This window comes from Peromyscus leucopus, chromosome 6 (genome assembly GCF_004664715.2).
Source record: "Peromyscus leucopus breed LL Stock chromosome 6, UCI_PerLeu_2.1, whole genome shotgun sequence".
Taxonomy (NCBI): Eukaryota; Metazoa; Chordata; class Mammalia; order Rodentia; family Cricetidae; genus Peromyscus; species Peromyscus leucopus.
In genome coordinates, this window is record NC_051068.1 from 38,255,516 (window position 1) to 38,283,310 (window position 27,795).

General features: G+C 43.9%; 1 protein-coding gene across 1 annotated transcript in view; it reads right to left on the bottom strand.

Moving 5' to 3' along the window:
• The window catches only part of Mindy4b (MINDY family member 4B), a 35,738-nt gene extending 12,036 nt beyond the window's left edge, over positions 1–23,702 (bottom strand). The window contains exons 1-10 of the mRNA XM_028882173.2: positions 23,596–23,702; positions 23,334–23,367; positions 21,431–21,598; positions 12,936–13,055; positions 11,454–11,545; positions 8,873–9,038; positions 8,190–8,255; positions 4,935–5,005; positions 2,841–2,913; positions 2,018–2,179 (exon numbers count right to left, since the gene is read on the bottom strand). Of these exons, the coding sequence (XP_028738006.1) occupies positions 2,018–2,179; positions 2,841–2,913; positions 4,935–5,005; positions 8,190–8,255; positions 8,873–9,038; positions 11,454–11,545; positions 12,936–13,055; positions 21,431–21,598; positions 23,334–23,367; positions 23,596–23,702 (1,059 nt within the window). The remainder of the gene's footprint in view (positions 1–2,017; positions 2,180–2,840; positions 2,914–4,934; positions 5,006–8,189; positions 8,256–8,872; positions 9,039–11,453; positions 11,546–12,935; positions 13,056–21,430; positions 21,599–23,333; positions 23,368–23,595) is intronic.
• Between the last annotated feature and the right edge of the window lie 4,093 nt (positions 23,703–27,795).

Consider the following 27,795-nt stretch of genomic DNA (forward strand, 5'->3'; position numbering starts at 1 on the left):
ATGTATACGGGCCAAACAATTGCTTCGTTTGTCTCACCACAGCAGTAAAGGTTAAAAACGATCTTAAAACTGGGTTGATTTAAGAAAAAACAGCAATAGTAGCACAAGTGATGTAGGGGCATGATGCAAGTTATAAACTACAATCCTGTGAAAGAGCTTTGTCATAAAAGACGAAGCCCGAAAATTATTGTCATTTTTGTGTTCCACCCTTGGAACTTGATCTAGCAAAATTTCTCCATGTTTTACAAAACAGAATCTTAGCACATTGCTGAGATCTGAGACATACAGAATGTTAGACCATAGATATGCAGTGATTATGTATGGTTAACAGACAAGCAAAATACATAAAATGAACCCTTATTTCCGCCTGAGTTTTCTTCATTATATTTACTGAAGTCTAAAGTGAACCCCCAGCTTTTCTAGAAAATGTGATTAGGGACTTTATGACTATAATCCATCTGTTCTCATCCAGGATGTACCAAAGTTTAGTCTTTACCATTCATGTAGTGGTATTCTTTGCAGCCATTAAATGCACTAAAGGCTGGATTCTTACTATGTTGTGGATGATTGATTGATAATAAAACACTGATTGGCCAGTAGCCAAGCAGGAAGTATAGGCATGACTACCAGAGAGGAAAATTGAGAGAACAGGAAGGCAGAGAGGAGGAGAGGCCAGCCTGCCGTCCAGGGAGCATCATGTAAAGGCAGCAGGTAAAGCCACGGAACACGTGGCAGTATATAGATTAACAGAAATGGGCTGAGTATAAGAGTAAGAGCTAGACAGTGGTAGTCCTGAGCTAATGGCCAAGCAGTTTAAATAATATAAGTGTCTGTATGTTCATTTTATAAGTGGGCTATGGGACTGCCAGGGCTTGGCGGGACCCGGAGAGAAAAATTCTAGCTACATTACTAGCATACAAAGATAAATGTGAGAAAGGTTCCAGGACAGTAACATAGGGTTATACATGAGGAAGAAAAAGAGAAGAAACATTTCTGAAAAGACAGACCACTGGATTATATAATTAAGGAACAATAAGGAAACTTTCAAAACTCATTTGTGCATAAAAGCTACCAGCCTGCCATGGTCAGGTGCTATTTTCTTGAAGTCATCCAGACACATGCATGAGATGCTGGGTTTGTGAATAACACACACACACATTAGCAGGACACAGGTAGAACAGTAGGTGAGACTATGGTTTTGAAGGCAGCTTGTGAGAAATTCTGTACACATGAAGTGGGAACAGGAGAACTGACAGACAGGCTAGGGGACTGAGCAGGGCCTTGTTTGCCACCAGGGTTAGGAGAGGATGGACATGGGCGCCTCCATCAGAGGGAACGCCTTCCAGGTAGTGTCACGGTTACTCCAGAGAAGTGCTGCTTTCCACAGCCCTTGCTTCTCCAGGGTGTCAGGATGAAAACTGTGTTGCAACACCTCCTAAGCAACTTCGGTTCGAGGTCGGAGAAGAGCGTTTGCCCTTTCAGTCTCCATCCTTTATTCTCAGCTTGTCCATGCTTTGCTTCCTGGCTATCAGAAGTTGTATATCTGCTGAGCTGAAGATGTTTGTGACAGGCATATCAAAAATGGGGGGCCCCATTCTAGTATTTAAAAGAATACTAGAATACAGGAAGCATATGTATTCTCATTTGCATACGTAAAGGATTGGGAGGACACCAACTGCCTGGCAGTACTGGGGCTGTGGCTACCTGGAAACTTCCATCCATCTGTGTATTTCAAATGCTTTTTCAATAAGCGTTCACATGTGACTTTCATACTTGATAGGCATTAAAATATGTGAAATAAAGTATGAAGAGCATAGAATTGGATGCTTCCATTTAGATCCTGAGTGTGTGTGTGTGTGTGTGTGTGTGTGTGTGTGTGTGTGTGTGTGATGGGAGTGAGTTATACCAAAGGTACCAAAAGGGAAAAGAGGTTCAGATTTGAATTACCATAGACACTTTTAAACCTGGCAAAATACTTGCATTCCAGTTATAGAGATAAGAGTCAAAACACACTAACCTGCAAGAGTCGGTCACCCTCAGAAGCGTCCTTACCCCACTGCAAGTAGCCGACATCACTGCGGGTCAGGACTCCGTGTAATGTTTCCCCAGACCTTCCTTTCTCATCGCCGTTGAAGACATTTGGACTTGCTCTCCCAGTCAAAACCATGTTTATAACTGCCTAGATTGAATGTTTTGTTAATATTTATACTTTAGCAGCAATGAAATGAAGACCGTTTCCTTTAAAAAGTATGACAGAAATGGTCTGGGATGCAGCTCAGTGACAGAGTGCTTGCCAGTCTGTCAGGCCTAAGGGCCTAGATTCAACCCTCAGCACAAAAAGATAAAACAATCATTTTAAATGCCCGTTTTACTAAAAGAAATGCAGCTATGCAAGCACAGTTCTGGAAAAGCACATGTGTGATATGAAATTGGTAAAATTAAAATGACATTTTTGTTGTTGTTGTTTTTACTTTTTTCCTGAGTCTTAACCTAGAACTCCCCCTCCCCCCACTTACTAGTCAGGTTTTCTTCCTTTATATTTGTTTTAAATGTTTCCATTGTTGTGACTTAGGAACATGGAGCTAAAATGTTGCATGCTGTTTGTTTTGTCAGATCTTAGGGATACGTGGTGAGTCTTGTCAAGGCATCTCCGTTTCTAAGATCTCTGGCTTTTGTGGGTAATCTGGGAAGGACTGTTGAAACCAGAAGGCAGGGTCTGATAGCAGTATTTCATCTTTCAAAGACAGCATGACCAGGTTTTGCTCAAGAAGAAAATGGAACTTACTTAGAGAGCAAGCCTGATTCAGAGTCTACAAAAGAAATACCGTCTTCCCACCTACCTGCCTGCACAGGATGCTTCCAGCACGAGACTGCAAGAGATGAGTGGTGGTGACATCCAGGTCCTTCTGAAGCCTGCAGGGTGAGGAGAGCTGTCAGTATCTGGCCCCAACAGTGATCATATCAGGGAATACAGCAGGAACAAGGCCACTGTCCCTTGCTCATGCCCTTCATGTTTCTACATGTCTGAGGACTAGGACCAGGGTTGCAGGGGTGATGGAGAAGCTATGGTTTGGATGGTGAAGTAAGGAATAAGTGGTCAGGAAGGAAGACGCATACAGACACATACATGTCCTACAATAGAATTCCTGTGTATGCTCTAGATGGATTCCAGGCTCGCTAGAGAAGAGGCTTGTCCTATACAACCGATGTTTCCTGACAGTGTGACACATGACCACACCAGAGAGTGTTGGCTTAAAGCAGGACTGAACAGACTCATCAAGTGGAAACCAGAGTGGCTGCAGCTTCATTTCCTGTCTTAAAGATCAGAGACCAGGGGTTGGTTCTACCCTTGACCATATAAAGCGGTCTGTGGCTCTTGTCAACGGAGAGAAATATAGTGCTGAGATGGAAACAGTTTGTGTTCTTGAGTTGACTTATCCGGAGATTGGAGGGCATGCCCTCTGTAAATGACATGTGACTGAGAATAGTGCTATTCAAAGTACAGCATAAGAGAAGGTGGTATAGATTTGAGCATTTACCTTTTAGTAGTAGCTAAGCACGGTGGCACAGTGCTATCATCCCACCTATCTGGGAGACTAAGGCAGAAGGATGATGGCAAATCTGAGTTCAACCTGGATAATTTTACAAGAACACACCTCAAAAAATAAAATAAATTGTTTTTAAGTGGCTGGGCATTGTAGCTCAGTAGCAGAGTTTGCCTAGTGTTTTGATGCCCTGTGTTCTAATTTCAGCATGCATGCACGCACACACACACACACAGTTTATGGTGATACATTTATTTAAATGCATGGTTTTGGTTGTTAATCTTGGGGTTAAACCTTAGGCCTCATACATGCGGGTCAAGTGCTCTAGCGCTGAGGTAGATCCTTAGTCCCCTTTTGATAAAACCATGACACACCTATGGAAGTCAGAGGACAACTTGTGAGGATCCATTCTCTCTCACACTCTGATTCTGTGGCTCACATTCAGATCCCAAGGCTTGGTGACAAGTGTCTCTTACCTGCTGACCCATCTTGCCAGTTCCCTCGCCCCATTTCACTTCTTATTTTGAATTAAAATGACACTAAGTTACCCATTCTGGCCTTAAACTTACCCTGTAACCCAGGCAGACTTTGAACTTGTGATTCCCTTGACTCAGCCTCCTGAGTGACTGGGTTTATAGACCTGGGAAGGCATGTCTACTACATCTTTATCATAGTAAATGACTTAAAGAATTTGCTTACTTATTAATGTTGAAGACACTAATGGGAAGAATATTAATGTTTAAAAACATGTCTACACTTAAATACGTGTTGATTTAAAGAACTTACTAACTAAGTAATGACACAGCCCATACAAATATGATTGTCATGAAAGACAAGCTTCAGGAACACTGCTGAGGTCTTGTAATTCTTCCCTCCCAAGAGCCCCTATGCCTTGTCTGACTCTCAAAATCATGTGTTTCTTTCAGAATCTGGAAAAAAGCCTACCTCTTTCATGAAACTACTGTGCATTCTGGAGGACCCTTTCTCCTCTGGAATCCACCAGGACTCATTATCTCTATGCCACTTTGGGATGTCAGGTGCTGCCTGGGTTTCGTCCACTATTTCTGGGTATATCTGCTGTCTTCCCCAGAGTGGAATCCACAGAAGATGAGCCCCTCATTGTCTCTTATTATACTTTCCATGGTGCCAAGAACAGAACTTTGCATAGCATAGACAAAAATTAGACATCTGAGGGTTTTTTGTGGATAATAAGATATTTAAAAAGACACCTTGCCTACTCATATGGATGAATCAACTAAAGAAAAAGACATGTGGGCAGAAGACTAACCATTGGATAAAATAGGGAATGAGAATGTTTTCCTACCAAGTTCACATCTATGTGATCCCAATCCTGTTGGCAATTCCTGCATGGACGTTTGTGAAATTTACCTCTCAAACGTTCTGGAGAAGACCAGGCTGTAGAGGAACAGGATGACACCATGGCTTCTTTCCCCTTGGAACTGTGAAAATCAAGACCGACACCTTTGCTTAAAAGCACTGTGCATAGAGGGCACACATGTGAGCATGACTTCAAGGTCTAAGAAAAGCCCGCCCCCTTCCTAGTGACTGGAAGAGCAGAGGTTCTCTTCTTCCCAGTCACTCCCTTCTTCTTCACTTGAAGGCCACCCAGGGGCCAACATTCTCTTGGTCTTCAACTTAGCCTTTCTTTCTTCTCCTTCTGTTTAGTGGTCCTCTTTGAATCCTGGCTAAGATGGAGTCTGTTCCCTAGCAGGACCCTTGGTGCCACACTGAGCTGACCTGCTTGCTGAATATGTCTTTTCTACCCCACGGAATATGTTGGGTACCTCACTGAGTTCAGAAAAAGCAAGGGACTCACAGAAAGAGCTTTGGCATTGACAGGTGAACAAAGACAGGTTTCTTCATCAGCTTCTTCAGTTTTATCTGCAACTTTCACAACTACTATATTCTCTTCCCCCCCACCCCTGGGATCTGTTGCAAAGGTTAAATGGAATAATGTACGGTACACATCTTGGTTCTTGGAACATTCTGAGTCCATAGACTCTGTCCCTCTTTAAGCTGTTCTACCTAGAACTTTGAAAAGGTAATTTGTGACTCCGTGGATCATATTCAAACTGTCTGATCAAATCAATCCTCTCCGGGGCTAGCCTTATCTTAGCTTTCTATCAGCTTTCTCCTCACTGCAAAGCAGCCCCTTTGCTAGCCTTCCAGGTGTCCAGGCCTAAAGCCTCCTTTGAAGGCACAGCAACAGGAAGGTTTTTGACAGGACACATTTCGTTTTCTTCATGCATTAGCGTGTCTACATTTATATCTGTATCTTGGTAGAGCACAGAACCCTCAGGCCTGAGAACGGTTTCCAGAGACATAGGTGGAAGACAGGACTTCAAATGAGTGTTCTTTGGGGTATAAGAGATATGGGAAGTGTGGGGCCTGAGGCTAACTGGAAAGCTGTTGTGTATTAGTTACCTCATTGCTGCTACAACAATACCACAGACTTGGTGGCTGAAAACAACACTGAATGATTATCTAAGGCTCCAAACCTGGCCTGGGCACAGCGGTTCTAATGGAGTTCCTAGTCTAACCCATGGAGTGTGGCTTTCTCCAACTTTAAGAATCTGTCCTCACCTCTTCTTCATGGCCCACCACCTAGTCTTTTCTCTATTCTTATGCCTCCCTAGCTTTCCTACCTCCTTCTTCCCATTGGTAATGACACTGTGGTTAATTAGGCACACAGTGCAATCCAGAGTCCTCCCCCATCTCAAGATTCCGAGTCACACCTGCCAAGTCCCTTTTACCAGGTGTGACTCTCCATCACCCTGTCAGCTCATCTGTTGGGATTAGCAGCCTGTCAGTTAACTGAAGACGTAAAAGAATGTAAGTTCAGGATTGCCGTCTTTTCTGGGATGAATTTTGATTCCACAATTCCGTTGTAAAATTTCCCGATTGTTTTTTTGACATGTACAGATTCAGATGCGAAGAGCTGTACCACTATGCAGGCTGGTGCTCCTGCTCATATGAGACGATGTATTTGATTTCCTAGGGTGGCTCTCATACTTTATCAGAAAATCGAATGTCTTAAAATAACAGGAATCCATAGCCTAACTATTCTGGGAACTGGAAGTTTGAAACCAAGGTTCAGAGTCAGGCAGTGCTTTCTCTGAAGGCCCTGGGACAGGGTCCTTCCTGAATCTTCACGCATTGCTTGCTGAAGCCATTGGCACTCATCGGCTTGCAGGCCTATTACCCAGACCTCTCTCCATTTTAGCTATGTCTCATGGCATGCTTCCCATGAAGCAGCCCGCAGATTTCCCCTTTTTACAAACTATCAGCTATTGAATTCCAGCTCACCTGATGCAGTCTGACCTCTTCCGAATTCGACCACATCTTTAAATGACTACATTTTCAATCAAGGTCACATTCCTAGGAACTTCAATCTGTGTTTTTGCAGGGCAGGAGGAAGGGGCCTAGGACCTCAGCATTTCACTTGATTGAGGAGGTGGGGTGGGGGGTTACCTGACAGCAGTAGTCCTCCTGCCCACAAGCACCCCTCAGAGCTCTACGTTGAAACCTCTGTCTAAATAAAACGGGGTGTAGGACAGATGCAATTGATAGTAAGTAGACTTTGAGTAAGGTCTGTTGATTACAGTGTTGTAGCCAGAAGGTTTCTCTGGTCCTGCCTGGAAGGGATGCTCCCCTCACTCAGGAAATCGTGCCTGCTCCTCCTTAGTGGGGCTGTGGTGATAGCCAGCTTGGGTTGGCTGACTCGGGTGGCCCTTATGCCTCCCCACCAGCACTGCATAGTCCTCATGGACTTAAGATATTTTCTAATCATGCCTGCCCAATTCTTAGTTTTGGATGGGGGAACATGTTTGTAGCCTCAGCTCAGATCCCTAACCAAAACCCTGTCTCCATTAGTTTAACCAAGATAATCTACAGTGTGGATGTAAGTACCCATGCCTTAGTTCTGTGCCTCTATTGCCTTTGCAAGGGGTTTTATAAATCTCAGTTCTGCCCATGTACTCTGCAGCGCTTGGCTTCATGGTTAGCCTGCTAATTATCCGCTGCTTACACTGGAGGTCTTTAATTCTTTAGAAAATCCTGTTTCATTTTCTTCTCCTCTATAGAAGAGCCTTTAAAAAACACCTTCCACTTTTCTGCCATTCTTATCCACTACTTTGTCCCCTCTTTACCCAGGCTGGAGAAGAGGCCGTGCAGTGGTGGATGTTGTGAAGATGCTCAGAAGAGGTGAACGGAAGCTGCCTTGCAAGGCTCTAAGTCACTCACTTGAAGTCAATGTGACACGTCTTTGACACAGCTTAGTTTGCCTCCATTTTTGTTTGTTATTCACGAGATGAGGTGAGCCTGCTTTAACATTTTCCTCCCCTTCAAAGAAATCCTGGTATCTGGCCTGAAAGGTGCTGTTTTCTAGGATTGATTAGCTGAAGAAAGGAGACATCCATGAGTGGCTTCTGTGTGATCTGGCCTCTGTCCAGGCTGTGAGGAGGGAAAGGCAGGCTTGTCTGTCTCTTGTTCTGCCCTTCCTTAGCCCTCAAAATGACCTGGTTTTCTTAACAAGCACCATTAGAAATATGCTTTTTAAAAGAATGAAGATCTAGGTAAGATCAGTTCCACATAAAGGGATTACCTCAACATTTAAACACTTACACATTGTAAATGATCATAGATGAATTTCTCAGCGGCTTCTTTCTCTGAAAATTCAAACAGCTGGAGCTATAGATCGGGAATTGAAGATAAAATGAAAAGGAAGATGAAAGGCATCCCTCTCTAAGAGATATCATTTCACTGTTATTACCTAAAGGGAGGTTTTTGTTTCATTATAAAATCACATTGTGGAAAACTGACATCAAACACAAGGCCACATAAAACATCCATGGCAAAGCTGGGTGGTGATGGCATCCCTGTTATATCCCTCAATTTTGAGTCACTATAGTATCTCAAATAAAAAACTATGAGCAGGTTTTTTTTCCCCCCTGGTAGAGTTTAACTGTCTTTATGGTAACAGATACAGAAATGCAGCTAATGCTGATTTCAGAGGTGGATTTTTCTTTTCTTTTTGTTGGTATGCATCAAATCCAGGGCTTCGCAGAACATTTTACCACTGAGATATCCTAAAGTCCACCAGACCAAATGCAGTAGATTCTTGATTCAAGGGAACTTTAGGAGGAATTCGCCATTTTAGCCACCAGTCACTTACAGCCCTTGGTCACTGCATCCTCTGAAGGTATCTTTGGCTCGTTCAGGTCCTCAGTGGGGCTGGGCTTCTCGACCATGTGCACACTCAAGCTCCACTGGCTCTTGAGCTAACACAATGGCTGGAGTGCACTTACCCTCTCAGGGAAATTGTTGCTGGAGTAGTCAAGAATCGGAGTGCTATGGATGTCTGTGGTGACAAAACAGATGACGGCCTTCTCAGCTGCTCCTGCAGTCCACAGGATGTCGGCCAGCACGGCAGCTAGAGCTTGCTCCTGCTCACGCTGGCTCAGGTTGCATAAGCTGCAATGTGGGCAGGGGCGAGGGACTTCAACAAGGGAATGAGCAACCTGGCCTCTGATGTTTATGTCCTCTTGTGAGTATGGGGGACAGCCCGCTGGCTTCCCTCTCAGCCTGCAATGTGAGGGTGTTGCAGGACAGTGTGATCTTCCTGCTTGGGCTATAGCTTCAGTCTCCACGGCAGCACATTAGTTCTCTCAGCGGCACCAGCCTGTCTCATTCTATACACCCCCCTGTTGCGTCTCTGAACTCCAAAATGGCTCACCCTGAACTGCTGCCCACTAACGCAGTCCTTTTTCAAGTCCAGCCCCCAAACAATCCTTGCAGGTTTGCCTCCCACATGTCCACTTTGCAAAGCCTGTCCCCAGATGGAACCCCAAGGACCCCCTGCACATTTCATTCCCATGCCTTTCCCTCAGGCACGTGCACATTCAGTTTTCCCAATGCCCCCTTTCCACCTGCTCCTGTCTTAAAGAGGTCCATGTCAGCTCACCCTTAGCCATTGCTCACCTCACTCAGTACTTTGCACGTATTAACTCATTTAACCCACGAAAGTGCTCTGTGGCAATACTAGATTTGTTCCTGTTTTAGAGGTGAGAGAGTGACAAACAGAGGCTGAGTAATTCAGGCCACCCGGGGTCCTGAGTCTCTGCTCTTTACTACACAACTCAGGGCACTAACGTGCCCTGAGGACCTCCAGCTTCTCGGGGAAGAGGGAACAATCTTTATTCTGCTTTTTTTTTTTTTTTCCCAAATTTTAACATTTGGCTCAAAGAGAAACACTGACAGAGGCTAGCAGTCTTTGTATTGTTTGTCTAGCTCTTTGATGGGACAGAATAACTGCAAAGCTCTCACAGACAGAATGACAGAAAGACAATGTGCTCACAGGCAGGAGAGGGGACTTGTGACGGAGAAGGTTCGGGAAGGCGACATGGAGCAGGGCTCCCAGAGCAGTGACTTATTTACATGTATTCAGTGTTCTAGGCCAGCCAGCTGCTAGGCTGTGTGCTTATGCAGTGAATGGCTGTGTGTTTTAGCTCAGATCTCTTGTACTCTCACATGATGAGTGTGTCCCCTGTAGTAGGCATTTTCTACAGTCCTGCCTGGCCCATGGTCAGGACTGTAGAAATTTCTCACCCGCCAGTCCCGCAGCTACTCAGACCCAACCAAGTAAGCACAGAGACTTAATATTTCTTATAAACTGTATGGCCATGGCAGGCTTCTTGCTAACTGTTCTTATATCTTAAATTAATCAATTTCTATTAATCTATATATAAGTTGCCACATGGCTCATGGCTTACCAGTACCTTACATCTCACTTTTTATGGCAGCGTCTGGCAGCGTCTCTCTGCCTCAGCCTTCCACTTCCCAGAATTCTCTTTTCTGCTTGTCCCACCTATACTTCATGCCTGGCTACTGGCCAATCAGTGTTTTATTTATTAACCAATCAGAGCAACACATTTGACATACAGAACATCCCACGGCAGTCCCCCATCTACTTGGGGTCCTGCTCCTTGTGACTCCTACTTTTCAACTTTTCAACCCCAAAAATGACTAAATGATGTACTTTCCCTTGGGTAGGGGGGGGCTGGCCAATGACTGGCTGGGGTGGGAAGTCTGCCACTGAAGGTGGGCAGACTGAAGAGCAAAGTGTGTTCCCTAGCTCTGCCTCCCATCTCACTGAGATGTCTGGGGACCACCTCCCCCCTTTGGAGCTTCTCCCTTCTTGTGCTATTTCCTTGCCCTCTTATAGAGGTCTCCTGAGGGTACCCCCTTATTAAATCACTTGCATAAAGAATTTGCATCCTGGGCTCTGTTTCTACTGCACGTGGCTATTCCTGGTCTTAGAATGTATTGCACCTTGAACTCCTGTTTTAGCTGATAACTTATCTTGCTGGAGGATGATGCCTTTTTGATGAATTATAGTCCTCTAATATCTAACATAGGGATCATGAGAGAGGTTTGCAGTTTCTAAGTTTCAGCTGATTCTGTAAGAAAAGGGCAAGTACAAAACATTGTTCCATTTCTGCCAGTTGAGTAGGAAGATGCCCCCTCATTTGCCAGTTCCTTACATCACGGCTTGAGTCTCCGTAGGGATGGGAGCTTGGACCTTCCCATCTAATGTGGAAACATGAGCACACCTGAAACCTGGAGTTTCACCTTACTTGGCAGGTGGTCTGCAGTAGAACATGGAATCTGTCAAGTCTGTTCTGTAGGTGAATACTGAATGTGACCTCAGGAGAGCTCTCCCCCCCACCTGGGGGGGAACCCCGCCCCTCTGGGAGATCCTGAGCCATTTCTCTCTTCAGGGACGGACATTGTTCCTGAAGCAACCTGAGAATTTCATTGTGACTGTTTAGCATATGAAGATTCTAGGTCATTAGGCCACCTTTTATGTGCTAACCACAGTCTTCTTACCTGTGCAGGCTGCAGTCTTTTCGCTCTCTAGAAAACAGTAAGTGTTTGATGATGGATCCTTGGACAGCCATCTGAATGCTCTGGGCGCCTCCCTGAAGTAGGTAAAAAGAACCGTGAAGCAGGAAGGCTGGAGCGGGCGCTACCACTCTAGAGGCAAACTTGCAAGAAGTAAATCTTAGAACTGGGCGCTGTCCTTGCCTGTGCCTCTCTGCACCTTCCCTTCCTGTTGTCTCCTGGGGCTTAGCAAAGGGACCCGTTCCTCTGTGTCCCCTTCTCCGTGGCCTATGACTGGATGCAGTCACCAAGCTAGAATCTACAGCGACAAGCTTCCTGCCCTTAGCCTGATGCCTGGGAGTCAAAGTTCTCTCCTGCCTGCCGCCACACTTTGACATGGGAAGGAAGCAAGAAACCAGTTGGCTGGCTACTGAAATTTAGGTGTGACTAGTGACTTCTGACATGGATCACTGTATTTCGGGCAAGCCAGAAAGTTTCTAGATTTCCTTCTGCCTTGTAAATCTTTCTGGGGGCTTGAAATTTGGAGGAAGCCGCATAATGAGAATGAGAATGTTATATTTTAAAAACAGCAGGCGAGAGACCTTGGTGAGCGGGAGCCAAGGTGCCCCAAGGCAGGTAACAGACAGAGACATGTCATGCAGACAGTGATCATGTGGAGCACAGCTGCCTCATGGGGAGAGGAGAGAGGGAGGAAGGGAGGGAAGGGAGAGGAAGGGAGGGGGAGGGAGAGAGGGAGGAGGGCCCCCCAGGAGAGAAGAAGAGAAGAAGAAGGCGGTGTGAGGTGTGGGAGCCCGTTCTCAGGTGGCTTTACCCAGCAGGTCCGCATAGAGTATCAGGACCACGGGCCTGAGTGCAGGTGTCTGAGATGGTCTGCACTTGGCTGTGCTGGGGGAGGAGGTCTTTTGCGCCATCCCTTGGTGTCTCTATAAAAACCCAGGGGCAGAGACAGTTGGGGCCCATTGGAATAGGTTCCAGGCCCTCTCGAGGCTATCCTTTATTTTCTATCTGTTTATCTCCGCAAGAGTCTCCGCAATAAATCCTTCTATCTAATATTTCCTGCTGCTCGCACTCAAGAAAACTCTGGGGAACTGTAGGGTTGGTGGGTAAACGCCTCACAGTGAGGCCCCACTTTTATGAGGGGACTTCACACATGTGCAGAGAGACCATGTAGCAATGAGTGCTTGAGGTTGTCAGACCCAGAGCCAGCCAAGGCACTGCCTGTATATTGGCCAGGTCCTCAAGGGGCAGGTCTGAATGCTAACAGAGAAGGCTTGGAGGAATAAAGAGATGCTGACTTGGTTAGAGCCTAAGAAATATTTAGTAACATTAAAAAGTCTTTTATCCTTTATAATTACACATTAATTTCTACATTTGATTATAATGACACATGCACCCATAAAGAAGCATAGACCAGCAAGATGGGATTAGGAACCGGAAATGACTGAGCCAGCTGTCGCCAGCTGTCACCTTTTCTACTTGTAAAGCAAAAGCCAGATCGGAGAAGGGACGGTGAAACTTGAAATGTGCCCTCCTCCAGTCTCTGCCCAGGACATCGACGGTATTTCCAAAGAGACTTCTTTGCAACATCTGAAAAAGGAGGACAAAAGAACAGCCGAAGTAAATGATTCAGCCAAAGGTAATTGGTCTTGGACACAGCCCTCTTGGTGAAGTCATCCTTGTTCTCATCCATGTGCAGATTCACCTCAGACTTGAGGTCCAGTTTTCATTGGGTAAAGTCCTGGGCAGAACTTTCTTTTTTTTTTTTTTGAATGCAAAAGCAAGGTTTAATTCTGGATATCCAAAAGCAATACAAGCCTAGGCAGGGACTTCGTCCAATACATCCAACGCAGTGGAGGCTGGAGGAAGCGCTGGGCAGAACTTTTACATCAGGTTTTCCTAAGCCACTGTCCTGGAAATTTAGTATGTCTGGTTGTGTCTCTGTGTGTCATTTCCTCTGTCCGCCAGCTCTAGCATGTGGTCCAGCACAGGCCACTGCTCTGTTCTATGCCTCTTGCTCCATTATCTGACTCTGTAATGTCTTTTTTTCCCATCACTGAGATCTCCTCTCTTGATCCAGGGGAGGGGATGAATCGGGCAGGACCCCATATTCCTGTCCTTAGTGCAATAGTAAGTGATTTCACTGATAATCACCAAGAAACCTTGCCTATTTTCCTGGATACTTTATAGTACACTGAGATCTGTGAGGGACTTTCCAGAAAACAAAAAATAAGTTGCTATTAAAACCCATGAAGAAAAGGGGAGGGGTCCATTTTGTAGTCACTGTGACAAACTATCATCTTGACTCCTGGGTCCAGGAGGTTTGATCATATCTGTTTATCTGTTTAATCCCATATTTGTGGGGGAGAGACATGACAGAGCAGAACAGGAAGTGTGGACAGGGCAATGTTGGAGGTTGGCTCTTTCCTATTTACCCTCTTACTCTGTCAGGGCCTCCAGCACATGAGATAGTGTCATTCACATTCAGGAAAGGTCTTTCATCACAATATATCCTCTGAGGAAGCCCTCACAGGCATATTGCAAGGTCTACCTCAGTCTCTTAGGTGATTCTAAATTAAGTCATATTGATTATGAAAATTAACTATCTCACTATTCATATTCAAAAGCTTAACAGTCACAGCATGTACTTAATATGGCATGAAATTTAATTACATTAGGAACCTAACACTCCAAAACTATGCATAGGCTACAATATGTGACATTCCACAGGATGGTAAAAGTGCCATGAAATAAAAAAGGGAGGAAAGAATATTGAAGTTGCATTACTCAGAAAGGCTTTGTGGCAGAGGCTAGATTTGAACTAGGCTGGTAAATGCATGTGTTCAGAATTTTATGTGTTCCAAGCACGGGACTAAGTTTGGAGCAAGTTAGAATGACTATACTGATTTAATGCTGGGTGTAGGTACTGTTACTTGGCGGGATCTGTAAATACCTGGGAGGCAAGCCTGTGAGAGACCATATCAATTGTGTTAACCGAGGCAAGAATGGGATCCTGGGCTGTGTAAAGAGGAGAAAGTGAGCTGACCACGAGCAGTCATGCTTCTGCTTCCCAGTTTGGGGCAGGTTATGGCCAGCGGCTTCTACTCCTGATGTTTTGACTTCTGCACCACAATGTGCTGCCCTGGTGAGTGGAGACAAACCAACCCTTTCTCCTTGAGGGGCTTCTGTCAGGGTTTGTTTGTTTGTTTGTTTTTAAATCACAGTCCATGCTTCCTGGCTGTTTTGCTCTGTCATGATGTCCCTACCATGCTAGAATAAAACTCTGATGCCATGAGCCAAACTTAATCAAGGAAACTTAATCAAAGACACTTAGCATCCTCCTTTAATCTAGATTGGGGATCTAGAAGAGAAGGGAGGCACTTGCAGTCACCAAGCTAACAGAAACAATGGGGTTGCACCCGTTCCTCTAATATGTCCCCCTCTTTGATTCTGCATGCTCCGTCTTCATGCTTCCTTTTGTTTTTGTGTGAAGATCACTGCTCAATTAAAATTTTTATTAGATTAGGCTGCTTTTGGTAATCCAGTGAAGGCTTGTTGTAAAAGGATGCCTTTACCATTTCCTCTAGTGAAAAGCAAAATCACTATACCATCAAAGAAATACAATGGAAGTTGAACGGTGTTAAGGACTGTAGCTGGAGTGTGCTACTGTGTCTTGGCTCTGCATCATTAGAGAGGGGGGAGGTTTCGAAGAGGAGTGGTATATACTGTCCTTTGCAGAGTCTGTCCCCCTGGCCTGCAGAGTAGGGAAGGGGATGACCTCCTCCAGGATGACAGCTTTGCAGGATATTATTGATGCCACATCCCTCGGAGCAGAGGTACTCATCCGCACTCAGAGATAGAGTCTGAACAGAGAGAGGAAGATAGGCTCACATCAAAGGCATCCTGGATGGAGGGGTGAGACACTGGGAAGGGCAGGGGGTGGACACTGAGAACGGAAAGCGCCTTTGGCCAGATCCCAGAGGGCTTTAAATTTCATCCTGAGGTGTTTGGAGCCAGTTACAGAATATGAACAAACAGGCCAGTCCAGAGCTATGGCACCTTTTCCTAGCCTTGCACAGAGCAGGTCCCTTGGGTTTGCAGAAGAGTCAGGAGGAGCATGAATCTGACATGCTCTTCCCCATGCCAGCCCCTGGGCTGGTTTCACAGCTGGAGGTGATTTCTGTGCATCTATGTGCCTACCTTTAAGGGAAGATTATCTTTATAAAGACTAGAAATGTGTACTTTTCCTTGGGAGCCAGAGCCGAGTAGTGTCTTAAAGAAAAACCCTCTAAGATGGTTCTCAGGGCAAGGGTCTGGCAAGAAAAAAGTAGCAAACATGCCCAGCAGCTGCTCTTGGAGATACAGGACAGGGAGCATACTGTGGCAAAGAGGCCACTGGCCCACAGTGTGTGTGTGAGAGGCACCACAAACCAATAAGAAGTGTTTCCCCAGACACAGAGCTTAAATAGCCCAGAAGAAAGATTTTGATAAGCCTGCCTCCCTCTTAGACTTGAAAGTAAAGACAAACTAGGCTCATTCCTGTTTGTGATTAAATCTCTATTTCTCAAAGATTGAGCTACGACCCACCTTAACTTTAACTACAAATTGTTCTGTTCTGCCTGTTCCAGGAATGTCAAGCATGTCTTTGTTTCAAAAGGTTGTTATGACCACCTGTTGCTATAACCACGTTGTCATGAATACCTCGTTATGACCACCTTGCAACCACATCTTTGTTTCAGGGGGTTGTTATCACCAACTTGTTATGCTTGTGTTCTACTCCTGTGACCCTCTCTCCCCCCCCTTATTTGCCTGCCAACCCCCCCCATTTGAAAACCCCCTACTCCTGAACTATAAAAACCCCTATCTCATCTGTGTCCAATGCTGATCTCTTGAATCTGCCTTTAGACAGAGGAAAAGAGCCTGTGTATACTAATTTTTAAAAAGCTTGCTTTAAGTAACCATTTGCTTTAATTAATTTGGCCATGACTTGGGTCAGCGGTCTTTCTCCTCGAATCCGTGGGATTAACAGTTTCCAACCCAAGGACTGAGACGCTCCAACTGCCTCTGACCTCACTGACCATGGAAACGTTCTTGTTTCCGTATTGAGGAGTGGGACAGATGCTCTCATCCCGTCCCACGCCACTCATTGAAGGGGAGGAATGGGAAAGGGCATTGGGTACCATGAGTGATACGTAAATGCAGCATGTCGCCATCCACATGGAAACATCGCCCGCCAGTGTGCAGTTGTCTGTGCGGTGTGGAGGAAAGTCCCAACACAGATGGGACGATACCAGTGGCTGGCAAGAAGAGGGAGGAATGAATAGGAAAGGTTGGGACTAAGAAGGATCAAGATTCACATTCAAGTTCAAACTGTCCGTGAGCTCAGCCAGATTTCCTGTTGTTGCTGGCTGCCACCCTCAACTTGGCATCACCTTTCAGCTGCACCTCTGGGGTACCCAGGAGCAGGGAGCTGGAGGCCCTCCTGGCCAGTGTGACAAAGATGACCTGTCTCAGTCGAATAATATTCATTTTCATATCAGATATAACTTATAATAAAATTAATCTGACACACCCTTAAGGATATTCATATGCTGTACTGCCTGGGAACTAGATAAATGGCTATAAAAGATGACTATAATGGTTATTAGTACTCAACACAATAAAGCACAGTTTAGAGTGTTTCCGTCTTCACTTGCTAGTTTTCTAGTGTTTGTAACATGCACATTCAAACAGGTGCTCAATCATTCTCCCAGTATCCAATATCTGATTCAGTCAATCAATAGCCTTACCTGTTTGAAGGTGTATGTGTGGCACTTGTGTGAATGACGATCACTGTCATTGTCACAACCATCATCTGTCGTATGGCACATGGAGCCAGGAGCGAGAGGACTTTGTTACAAATACAAGACTATTTACAAGCATGTAGGCGTGGGGTCAACCACAGTGGTTTGTACTTGTATGAGGTCTCAGGGCAAGTGATTTTGACAGGGCAAGACAGTGCAAAAATTCCTCCATCTTGTCTCCTTGCTGAGGCCATTTCTAGTTTAACTAGAATTTGACCTCCTTGCTGGAGAATCCCGTGGGAAATTACCCATTCTAGTCTCAGAGCCCAAGGTCAGGATATCCTAGTTAACTTAGCCTTTTTTTTTTTTTCTTGTACAGAGCTTCCTACAGATAACCACTCTTAGCTCCTGCAAACCTCCTTACCCCACCTCTGCAGCTGCCAAGCAAGATGCCAGGATGTAGGTTTTGCCTTCAAAACCCTGTGCTCTGGACACTCGGGGTAACACCTAGCTAGATCCAGGAATACCTGGGTGTGATCTCAACTGGCTCCAATAAGACTTTCAGTTGGCTGTAAACTGTGTCTTAAGTGGTCATTTCAGGTGGGCTCCTCATAACACAGAGCGGGAGTCATAATGTATGACCTCTAGGTGGGAGGCAGTGGGGTCTTGAGCTAGAGAAAAGAGCATTCTCACCTTGCTTGACTTTCTTCTTTCCGTCCCTAGTCTCAGCTTAGGGATCCCCATTGCTAAAAACCCAGAAGAAGCCAGAGTAAAGGTTTCGCTATTGATAGGGCATGCCCCATTTATAGAAACCCTACAGTTCAGGTTCACGGGCAGAGAGCATGATGGGAGGTTCATAGCAGATTTCACTAATGAGTCCTAAGATGCGTCAGAGGGATATGCAGAGGCAGAAAATCAAGAACCCCCTGTCTATGAAGCAGACCTCATGCTGGTGCACCAGGCTCTGCCTTCTTACACCAAAGGACACACTTGCTATCCCTCTAGCAGAGCCCAGTGATGATCTCTTGTTATCATTTTTTTAAACCATGAGATTTATAGAGAGTATTGCAGCTGTATCAGGGATTTGTTTATCATTGCCAATAAGTGGTCACCAGAATGTGTTCGAAGCTGGGTGTGGGAGAAGGGTCTGGCTGTGGAAGAGGATGGGGATCTGGGACCACAGGGATGGAAGACTATTGGACAGGACTGGGTAAGAGCCCGGTAGTCACAACTCTTTCTGTTTCATCAGGGATTGCTAACTCATCTCATCCACCAAGCCTGCCATAGAAGTCAGGAAACAAACAAACAAACAAAGAAACAAACAAACAAAAACCTCTAGTCTGAGACAAAAGGTGAGAACCAGGAGAGGTGAAATAGAGCAGGTTGCTGTAACCAACCCCCATTTCCTAGGGGGATTCCAGCCAAGAGACAGCCTGTGCCCTGTCGGAAAGCATCATGTATCAAGAGCAGCAGAGCCACACAAAAGACATTCAGAGAGTGTTTTGACTCAGAGGCTCTGATAATTTGCCAGGTGGCTGCACTCCCGAAATGCTGATTAGAACTGGACAAGCTTCCAAGACTCCTCCCTGGAACAGGCGCGTTCAGAATCCCAACTGTGGCCAAGTCCCAAGGTGTGTTTAATGAATGCTGCCCTTATTCTGAGGACACACTAGCATCTGGGCCACATAATGGGAATAAACCCAAATTCATTTTTTTTTTTTAAAGAAAAATCAATTCTCTCTACTTCTGGGACTTCCTTAACACTCCATCAACTGTGTTTCCGCTGCACTGGTCTGAGTCTTTTGTTTTACAGCCTTTTCCAAGGGGAAAGAACTGCCTTGGGGAAGGTGGGAAGAGCTCCCTCGGCCTCTGTGTGTTTTTGCTAGAGAGAGGAGCCTCTAGATCTGCGCCCTCCTGCCTCCCCAACACAAGGCTTCCAAACATCTGTGAGTGCTTTTTTTATTTTTAAAATGTGTGTGTGTTTTTAAAAATAGACAGTACATTGTGCGGCTCGAAAACCAGAGTACAAAATGTGTACTGTGAAAAAAAAGGATTCCTCCCATTTGTCTCCCTACCCCACCCCTGCCTTTGTGGCCTAGGAAGCCTTGCAGAATTTATCTCTTTATTTACAGGCAAATACCAATATAGAATCACAATTTTCTCTCTTTTTCACATAAAAGAGATGGTCTATTTTTTCACACATGTAAATTTTAAAATGATAATCCACATAGAAATTTCTTACAGATGCCAAGAACGTTTTCTTTATCTTATCAAGTAAAATGCATATACAAGCTGGGTGACCCTCATCCAGAATGCTTGGGATGTCATGGGTTTCAAATTTTGGAATATTATGTGTGTATACTCATGTGTGTGTGTGTGTGTGTGTGTGTGTGTGTGTGTGTGTGTGTGTGTGTGGTGGTAGGATACCTTGGGACCAGGGCTCAGTTATGAATTTGAAGCTAGTTACAGTTTATATAAATCTTAAGCCTATCACACAAAGGCATTTGATAGGACATTTAGTATGCCTGTTTTTTTACTGCAACATGAGGTCAGATATGGGACTTTTCTCCTGTCACGTGAGTGCTCAAATCAGTTTTGGGCTTTGGAACATTTTAGGCACCAGGCGAATTCACTGTAACTTCTGAACTATATCACAGCATGGGCTTCATAACCTCTGAGGCCTACAGCACTCCCAGGATTACCCACTACGGTCCATTCCTTAGAAAGAGAACAGCTTCCTGGAGATGTAAGGCACAAGCTGGGACTCCATTTCAGGCTTCACAGCCAGCCATGAAGCAGAGCATCTTGGGACTTATGAAAACTCTGCTCCCTGCCCGTTCTCCTGTGAGCCAGGGAGAGAAACGAGGGTGTGAGGGAGACGGATCTGCCTGTGAGAAAGCACACCCAACCTCAGTGCCCAAGAGGTGCAGTGAAGATTTTCTATGATGTTCTGTGTGGCATTTCCAGAAGATGTTTTAGTTCCCTGCTCATTGCTCTTAGTGGGCCCTGCCAGAGTGCACAAGGTGCGACTTCAGGTGTGTGGTGGGTCTGACCACACAGCACGTGCTCCTGCTCTTTGCCAAAATGCGTAGGCTGTTTTTGGTTGTCTTTGCAACTGTCCAGGTGCCCATGCCTTTGAAGGAAGTGCTTATGCTAACGCTAATCCTTACCTTTTGAAGTTCTACAATGTGGCGCAGACATTCAGAGGATGGGAAGAGTGTGGGACGTTGTCTTGGAGACCCCATTGTCAATATGATTTAAAGGATCCTATTGGAGGACAACCTAATCAGAGAGAGCGCTCACCCCAGCTGGCACTTTTCCAACTTAACCTCACCTCACTTACCAGCTTTCAGTTGTGTCTTTTGACCATGACAGAAGCTCCTTCGGACACCTGCCAGGACCTTGCCTCCAACCCTGGCTTGTTTGGCTCTATAGAGGGACTCTGTTTTTATTCCCTGGCTAAGCTTCTGCCAAAACCCTTGCTTTCACGAGGGTCAAGACTTGAATTCAATAAATAAATGGTCTCTGAGGCCAGAAGCTTCCAGGTCACCTTAGCACCCCGAATGTCAGTTTCTTTTTTTGCTTGTTTTGAGACATGGCCCCTCTGTGTAGTGTTGGCTGTCCTGAACTCACTATGTAGACCAGGCTGGCCTCAGACTCACAGAGATCCTCCTGCCTCTGCCTCCTGAGTGCTAGTATTAAAGATGTGGGCTGCCATGCCTGGTCTGTCGAGTTCTTTTAAAGTCTATATATTAATTGATAGCTCCCCAAACTGTCTCCTTCTGAGATCAATGCCTTGTTCTAAGACCAGACCTAGCAAACTTCTCTCTCTCTCTCCCACCTGTCCTTTTCACACATCTGTAGCACTCATCTGTCACTTAGAGGGCCTGTCCTAGTGTATGCTCATTCACAACCATTAGAATGTAGCTCTTGCCCTCCCTCAGAACTGTCAGACTGAGGAAGTAAAGAGACAGAGTCTGTAAGGAAAGGACAGTCACCACCAGTGTCCTTGACAAATACCATAAATAAGTCATTTTAATTATATACTCCTTTTACCAACAGCAGCCATCTGTAACCTCATCTCAGTAATGCCCTTACTCCACAGGAGATCCAATTCCCTAGTGCTGTTGGCTGGGGGAAGATCGCGTTTCATTTCATGTTTAATTGACAAGCTATACTTACTGTGGCCATGGCTGGGGAGATGGGGAAACCATTCAGTTCTGAAGAGATGGTGGGGAGTTTGGGGAGAGAACAAAAACTACTGGATGGCAACTGTCCTTGTCCTTTGGGCCGAAGCATTCCAGATCCGTCTTCAGTTTCCTCCGCACATGTATGGTTGCCATCGTGATTCTGTATGAAATGACACCCACAAGTACAAACAGCTAGTGAAGAGCCAGCTTTAAGTCTCCCAGTGCTCAGGAAATGTTGTCTCCCTTTTAAAGATGTCTAAAACTGTGATAAACAGTAGCAGAAGGGCTGGAAAGGTCCAATGTCTGTGTCAAGGGGGTTTCTCCTGAGCTTTATGGGACTGGGAAGGCGAAATGTAACTATGGAAACATAATTAATGCTATCAAGACCTTGACTTGAAATTATGTTTGGAGAAGAATGCAAATGTCACCATGTCTCATTTGCGGAGGACAACACTCTGTAAGTGCTGATGAGTCATCAGTCTAGGCCAGGTTATCCTTGTTATCTTAACTGGACAGTCAAAGAATTGGGTTACCACCCCTTTTAATTCTTTCTGATTTTTATTCCCCCTCAAGGGACTGTGATACTTAAAACACTCCTATCTCTTTAAAAAAAAAAAATCTATTTTTACACTTGCTGATTGATGCTTGTGGCGTTTCTGTGTTAGTTAACATCAACTCTTTCAATGTACTCATTCCTTACCCGTGTTATGAAAACAGCTTTCCGACCACGAAGGGCATGCCTTCTTAGTGTTTCTGTACTCCTCGAGGTGAGGATGCTTTCTTATCTCATGAGCACAGCATCTGAATCACAGACACTGATGGGCTGAGATGAATTTTGTAACCCAAATGGGAAATCGTCACATTCATACCAATGGGCTTACCCATCCTCTGTCAAACCGCACCTCGAGATTTGTTTCCTCTGTCCTTTCAAAAATCATCTTATCTTTGGAGTGTCCCATCTCCCCAGTGGTAACTATAAAAATTTAATATTTCCAGAACTAAAATAGAATCATTATCTCCCTGATTCTAATTTAGACTATGGCTAAGGGGGCTTTAGAAAAAAAATAAGGCTTTTGCTCACAAGTTACTCACAAGAAGGAAAGTGCTTTAGCCATGTAGTTAAAATATTGACAATTCAATTGCTTGATCACATATATTAGTACCAGGAAGAGTCACCTTAACGGTTTGTGCTGTGTTGGTTCAGAGATTGAAGTACATCCTGAAATTCGAAGTCATTTACCTTCTTACGTTTTTTTAGGCTATACAGATACATCTTTCATTTTACATTGTATGAGAAACTGAAATAGCCTTTCAACACCCAAATATACTTTTATATCCATTATTTAAAAATGGTAAGGGAAAACAAGAAGCCAATAAAGATAATTATTTTTAAAACTACTTTTCTCTAGGTCCATGACCACACTCAGTTTTCACAATGTAGCTTGATTTTTACAAGTGTAGGAACTTTCTATTCTAATATCACATTTCCTAAAATAATAGCAATATAGTGTACTAACTGATGAACAATGGCTCTTAAAAGTAGGAAGAGTCTGGGCGGTGGCGGCGCACCCCTTTAATCCCAGCACTTGGGAGGCAGAGGCAGGCAGATCTCTGTGAGTTCAAGGCCAGCCTCGTCTACAGAGTGAGTTCCAGGACAGCCATAGCTACCTGTCTCACAAAACAAACAAACAAACAAGCAAACAAACAAACGAACAAACAAGCAAAAAGGAGAAAGAAGTAGGAAGTGAAATTTATGAAGAAAAAGTCTTCCCATGTTAAAGGGCAGTGCCTGAGTGACATCATGTGCATGGAGTAAATGCAAATCATGCTGTTTAATGTGACAGTTTGAAGAAGCCACTAGAGAAACCACACACTGGCTTTGAGAAAGTCATTACCTGAGGATTTGTGTTATTGGTTCCCAACCTATAAGTGAAAGAGAAAACATCAGGTAAATTACTCAGTCCATTCAAACCTCACATCCTCACACCTCCCCAGACCCTGCCTTGCTAGGGAGTCTCTGTCAAGAAATACATTTGTGGGAAGCATTTTAAATGTAAGTCTATAATGAAAATGTGTCACACAGCCAGCATAGGTGACCTAAACACCTAGAATCCTTATTTTGGAGATGTAAGACAACAACAGCTTACCTATGATTCTTACCTGAAGATGCCTCTCCATTTGTCAAGAAATAAAATTTTCCTAGTAATTTCATTTAAATCCAACTCTAGAGGACTTTGTTCCTGGACTGAGATCTCTGTATCCATTTAGATAAAGTGAGGACTTGGAATAAGGAGGCTGTTCAGATGGGAAAAACAGCCTGACAATGGAGAGGAGAGGTGTCTGGAACACAGCTCAGAGCTCAGGCCACACAAGTGCGGCTCTGAGCAGATTCCATTAAACTTTCATTAGAGGTGGAGTCCGTGTTCATATTTTTGTCCACTGTATAGGTGCCATGAATATTTAATCCAAGATAGATTTATAAACAAAGGGATTTCAATTACCTGTATCAAATCATTGGAGATAATGTAATTGATGAGAAACTATGCAGGTGTAATGTCATTGTTCCTTATGCTAGGGTATCTCCTGAAAAGAGTTTGTGGAGCAGAAATATGCAGACACTAGAATTGAAAACCACCATAATCACATAAAGGACAACATTAGCTAACAAACAGATATCTGGTGTAGAATTTAGTGGACAGAAATCAGGCGCAAATGCAGAGGGGCTATATAAAGGAGAAATCTAAAAGACCTATCTCTCCCTGTTGGCTGGATGCATTGTCCTTATAATAATTGGCATAATAAAAAAAATATTAGTGGTCATGACCATGCAGTTTGGCTGCTGATGCAAAGACAGGGATAAGGTACCAGCAAGTTTTATTCCCTCTTTTGACTACTGAGTGTTAAAACTGAATGTCTTTAGGAGATAATTTTCTCTCTAGACTTTTCTGGACATCAGTTCCATAAAATCCCAGGCATCCAAAGAGGTCACTTAGATTTATTGTAACCAAAGTGGTCAGGCCTGAGAAGATTGGTGAATGATATTATTGCAAAGACCTTGAAGCATAGCAAGGCACTAAATGCACAGGAAATTTAGACTTCCACAATCCAACTTAGGAGCATTTCACCACTGTTTCTTAGACTAATTTTGGGTGATGCTAACCATTTCATATTCACATGCCCTGTAAATGTCTACCAGATTTAGTATTCTATTGTAAACCTAAGAGGTATAAATAAATCCTCTCTTATTGCCCCTCTTTAACCATAAATTGTATTCCAAAAAATAAAAGGCCTTTGTGCTTTCCTCTTTATAATTTTACAGTTTCAATGATGGCATCAGTGTTTAATATTTATTAGGCACCCCTAATACAAAAAAAGAAATAAATTGCGTAATTCTTGTTCTCAACTAATATAATAATGAGAAATGTTCTCAAAATTCCTATTTAGAAAACCGTATTAAAAAAATAAATTCTCCATCTGCCATTTAAATTATTTAAAGACTCAAAAACCAGGAAAGGAGAATAAATCAGAAGGCCATTTTTCTTAAGAATCATTATTAAATCTGTGTGTCTGGGGCCATGTTTTTGTTCTAACTTGCATAGAATGCTTTGAAGATAGACACATAAATCCCAGTGATTGGACAAGTTACCAGGAAACCTGGGGGACACTTGCAGACACCAAGGTGAATAAGATGCTCTCTTTCTCTATCATGGAGGAGGCACACACACAGAGGAAAGGTTGTGAGGTAGCACAGAGCATTATCTAGACAAAAAGAAGGCTAGTTGTACAGCCTCTGGGCTAGGCTACTTATCTGTGGGTCATAGGTTTACCAACCAAAAGCTGCCTTGGACAAATTATTTATTCTTTTTTTTTTGTACATTAGTTTTTCATCTTGGAAATACGAATGGTTTGCTATCTTTGTCTATTGAGATGTCTAATCTATGAACATGGTATAGCCTCTTGTTTAGAGCGTATTTATCTTTCAAATGCTCTATAGACTTAATCTAAGAGTTGGTTAAATCAAATGATGATGGTTATTTAAGAAGACTCATTATTTATGATCATCTCTTGCTTAGCCTCTTTTACTACTTCTATGCCCAAGTTGGATACTTGGGGATAGCTGGATAGTTCATACTCTTATGACTTTCCCAATCTTTCTTTTTCCTCTTCAGTTAGGTGATATGGAATATTAGTTGAAGATGTGTTACATTCATTTATATTGTGGAACATTTGTTTAGTGATGCAAAGATAGATGTGTTGCATTTGTTTAACTCTGTGAAGTTGTGTTACTTTGCCAGTCTAAAACTCCTAATTGGTTGAATAAAAAGCTGAATGGCCAATAGCTAGGCAGGAGAGAGATAGGTGGGGCTGACAGGCAGAGAGAATAAATAGAAGAAGAAAAAGAGAAGAGGGAGGAGTGAGGAAAGGAGACAGAGTGGACGATGCTTGGGGTCAGCCACCCAGTCACACAGCCAGACATGGAGTAAGAAGTAAAGAAAAGATACACAGAAATAGAAAAAGGTGAAAGCCCAGAGGCAAAAGGTAGAGGGGATAATTTAAGAAAATCTGGCTAGAAACAAGCCAAGCTAAAGCTGGGCATTCATAAGAGAGAATAAGTCTCCATTTATCTACTTGGGAGCTGGGTGGTGGGCTCCCCTAAAAGAGTAAAGAGTGTGTGTGGGGAACTATAGTTAGGAGCTGGCAAGGATTCCACAGGTGGAAAGGGCTGATTCCGGATGTCAAGAGTTAGAAATGAGACTTAGCCACATCAGCAGAAGCCACCAGTCTTTAGTGCATTTGGTCAAAAGCCATAGAGTGGAAGGACTGGATATAAAAAGTGGAGTGAAAAGAGATGTGACTGTGGGGTCTTGGACTGGGGCTGGAGGGCTAGGGCAATGGAAGGCACAAGACTATGGTTCTTTCTTCTATATATACACTTTTTCCCTACCCATAGCGGACAGTCACCCAGTGTTCCTGCCCCAAGATTGCTTTTGATGCAATGAAGAAATATGAGTAATTTGAGTATGAAATATAGAATTTCAACCATGAGAAAAGTCAGTGTGGATTCCAAGTGTAGAGATGGAGTGCATAAGATTGTAATGTAGATGAATTTCTCAATGGTCTTATTAAATAAAAAACATGGAGCCAGAAATTTGGGTTAAAACCTTAGAGAGATCAAGGAAATAAGGAAAGCTACAAGCCAACCTTACCTTACCGACTCTGCAGCTTCCAAATGGTGCAAATTCCTGGCTACCCAGGCTTTATATGCCTTGCTTTTCTGCCTTCTCTTAGCCCAGCTACCTCACTTCCTCTTCCTACACAGCTCTGTCACTTTCTGTCTGTCTGTACAGACCTCCAGGTCTCTATGGTTGGAACTAGAATTAAAGGTGTGTGTCACCACACTTGGCTCTGTTCCCTAGTTTGGCCTTGAACACACAGAGATTCTGCCTGCTAAGTGTGTTATCACTGCCTGACTTCTTTGTTTACTTATAATGGCTTTCTTTTTCCTGTGATTCTCCAGGCAAGCACAAATAAGATATCACCACATTGTAACGGCACCGAGATTTGCTCTACTCCTTCGGAAAACAATGACTAATCCTAATAATCAGCCTTCAGGTCAAATCTGTAAGCCTTGGACTTGCACGAGCATTTTCATTGGCTTGCAAAACTAGCCCCAAACTTTTTCTCTTCTGTTTTCATGTAACATTTCACAAACAGAAAGATGGAAGCAAGATTTTAGAGGCTTTGGGTTTTATTTTGAAAGTCTTGTTAGTGCTGTTTCTGGAAAAGTCTCTTTAGTAGCAGGTTAAAGACTGTTGGTGTTGTTATTCATTTTCTTTGGATCTGCTTTCTGAGATGGACTATTCTATATCTATTCCTTCCTAAAACAACTTTGCTAATCTGCATTTTCTAGGAGATGGCTGATGTAGTCTCCTTTTGCTCTTTGGTACTATTGTGGAGAGGGGGAGGATAGTGTCAGGCCCAGGGTCAGATTTCTGCTCTTGTAACAATGTAACCAGAAGGAAGTTACTTAGACTCTTACTTCCTTTCCCATACTCTCCTTGTCTCAGAAAATATAACCCTAATAATTATGACTCATCAGAAAACTAACTTTTAATCTGTTTTCTTGTCTTTTCAATGTTAAAATTCCCCTTTAATTTTTTGCTATTTGTCTTTTATTTATTTATTTAATTTCATTTTCCAAGTGGCAGCGAGAGCCTTGGGCAGGCAGAACTTCAAAGTCCTGAGAGAGTAAATGGACATTGGTCCTAACTCAGTCCATTGGCTATTGACCTTTTACCACTCAATAATGGCTGTGGGTCTCAGTCATTATCTAAAAAAGGCTTTTAAAACTAGGGT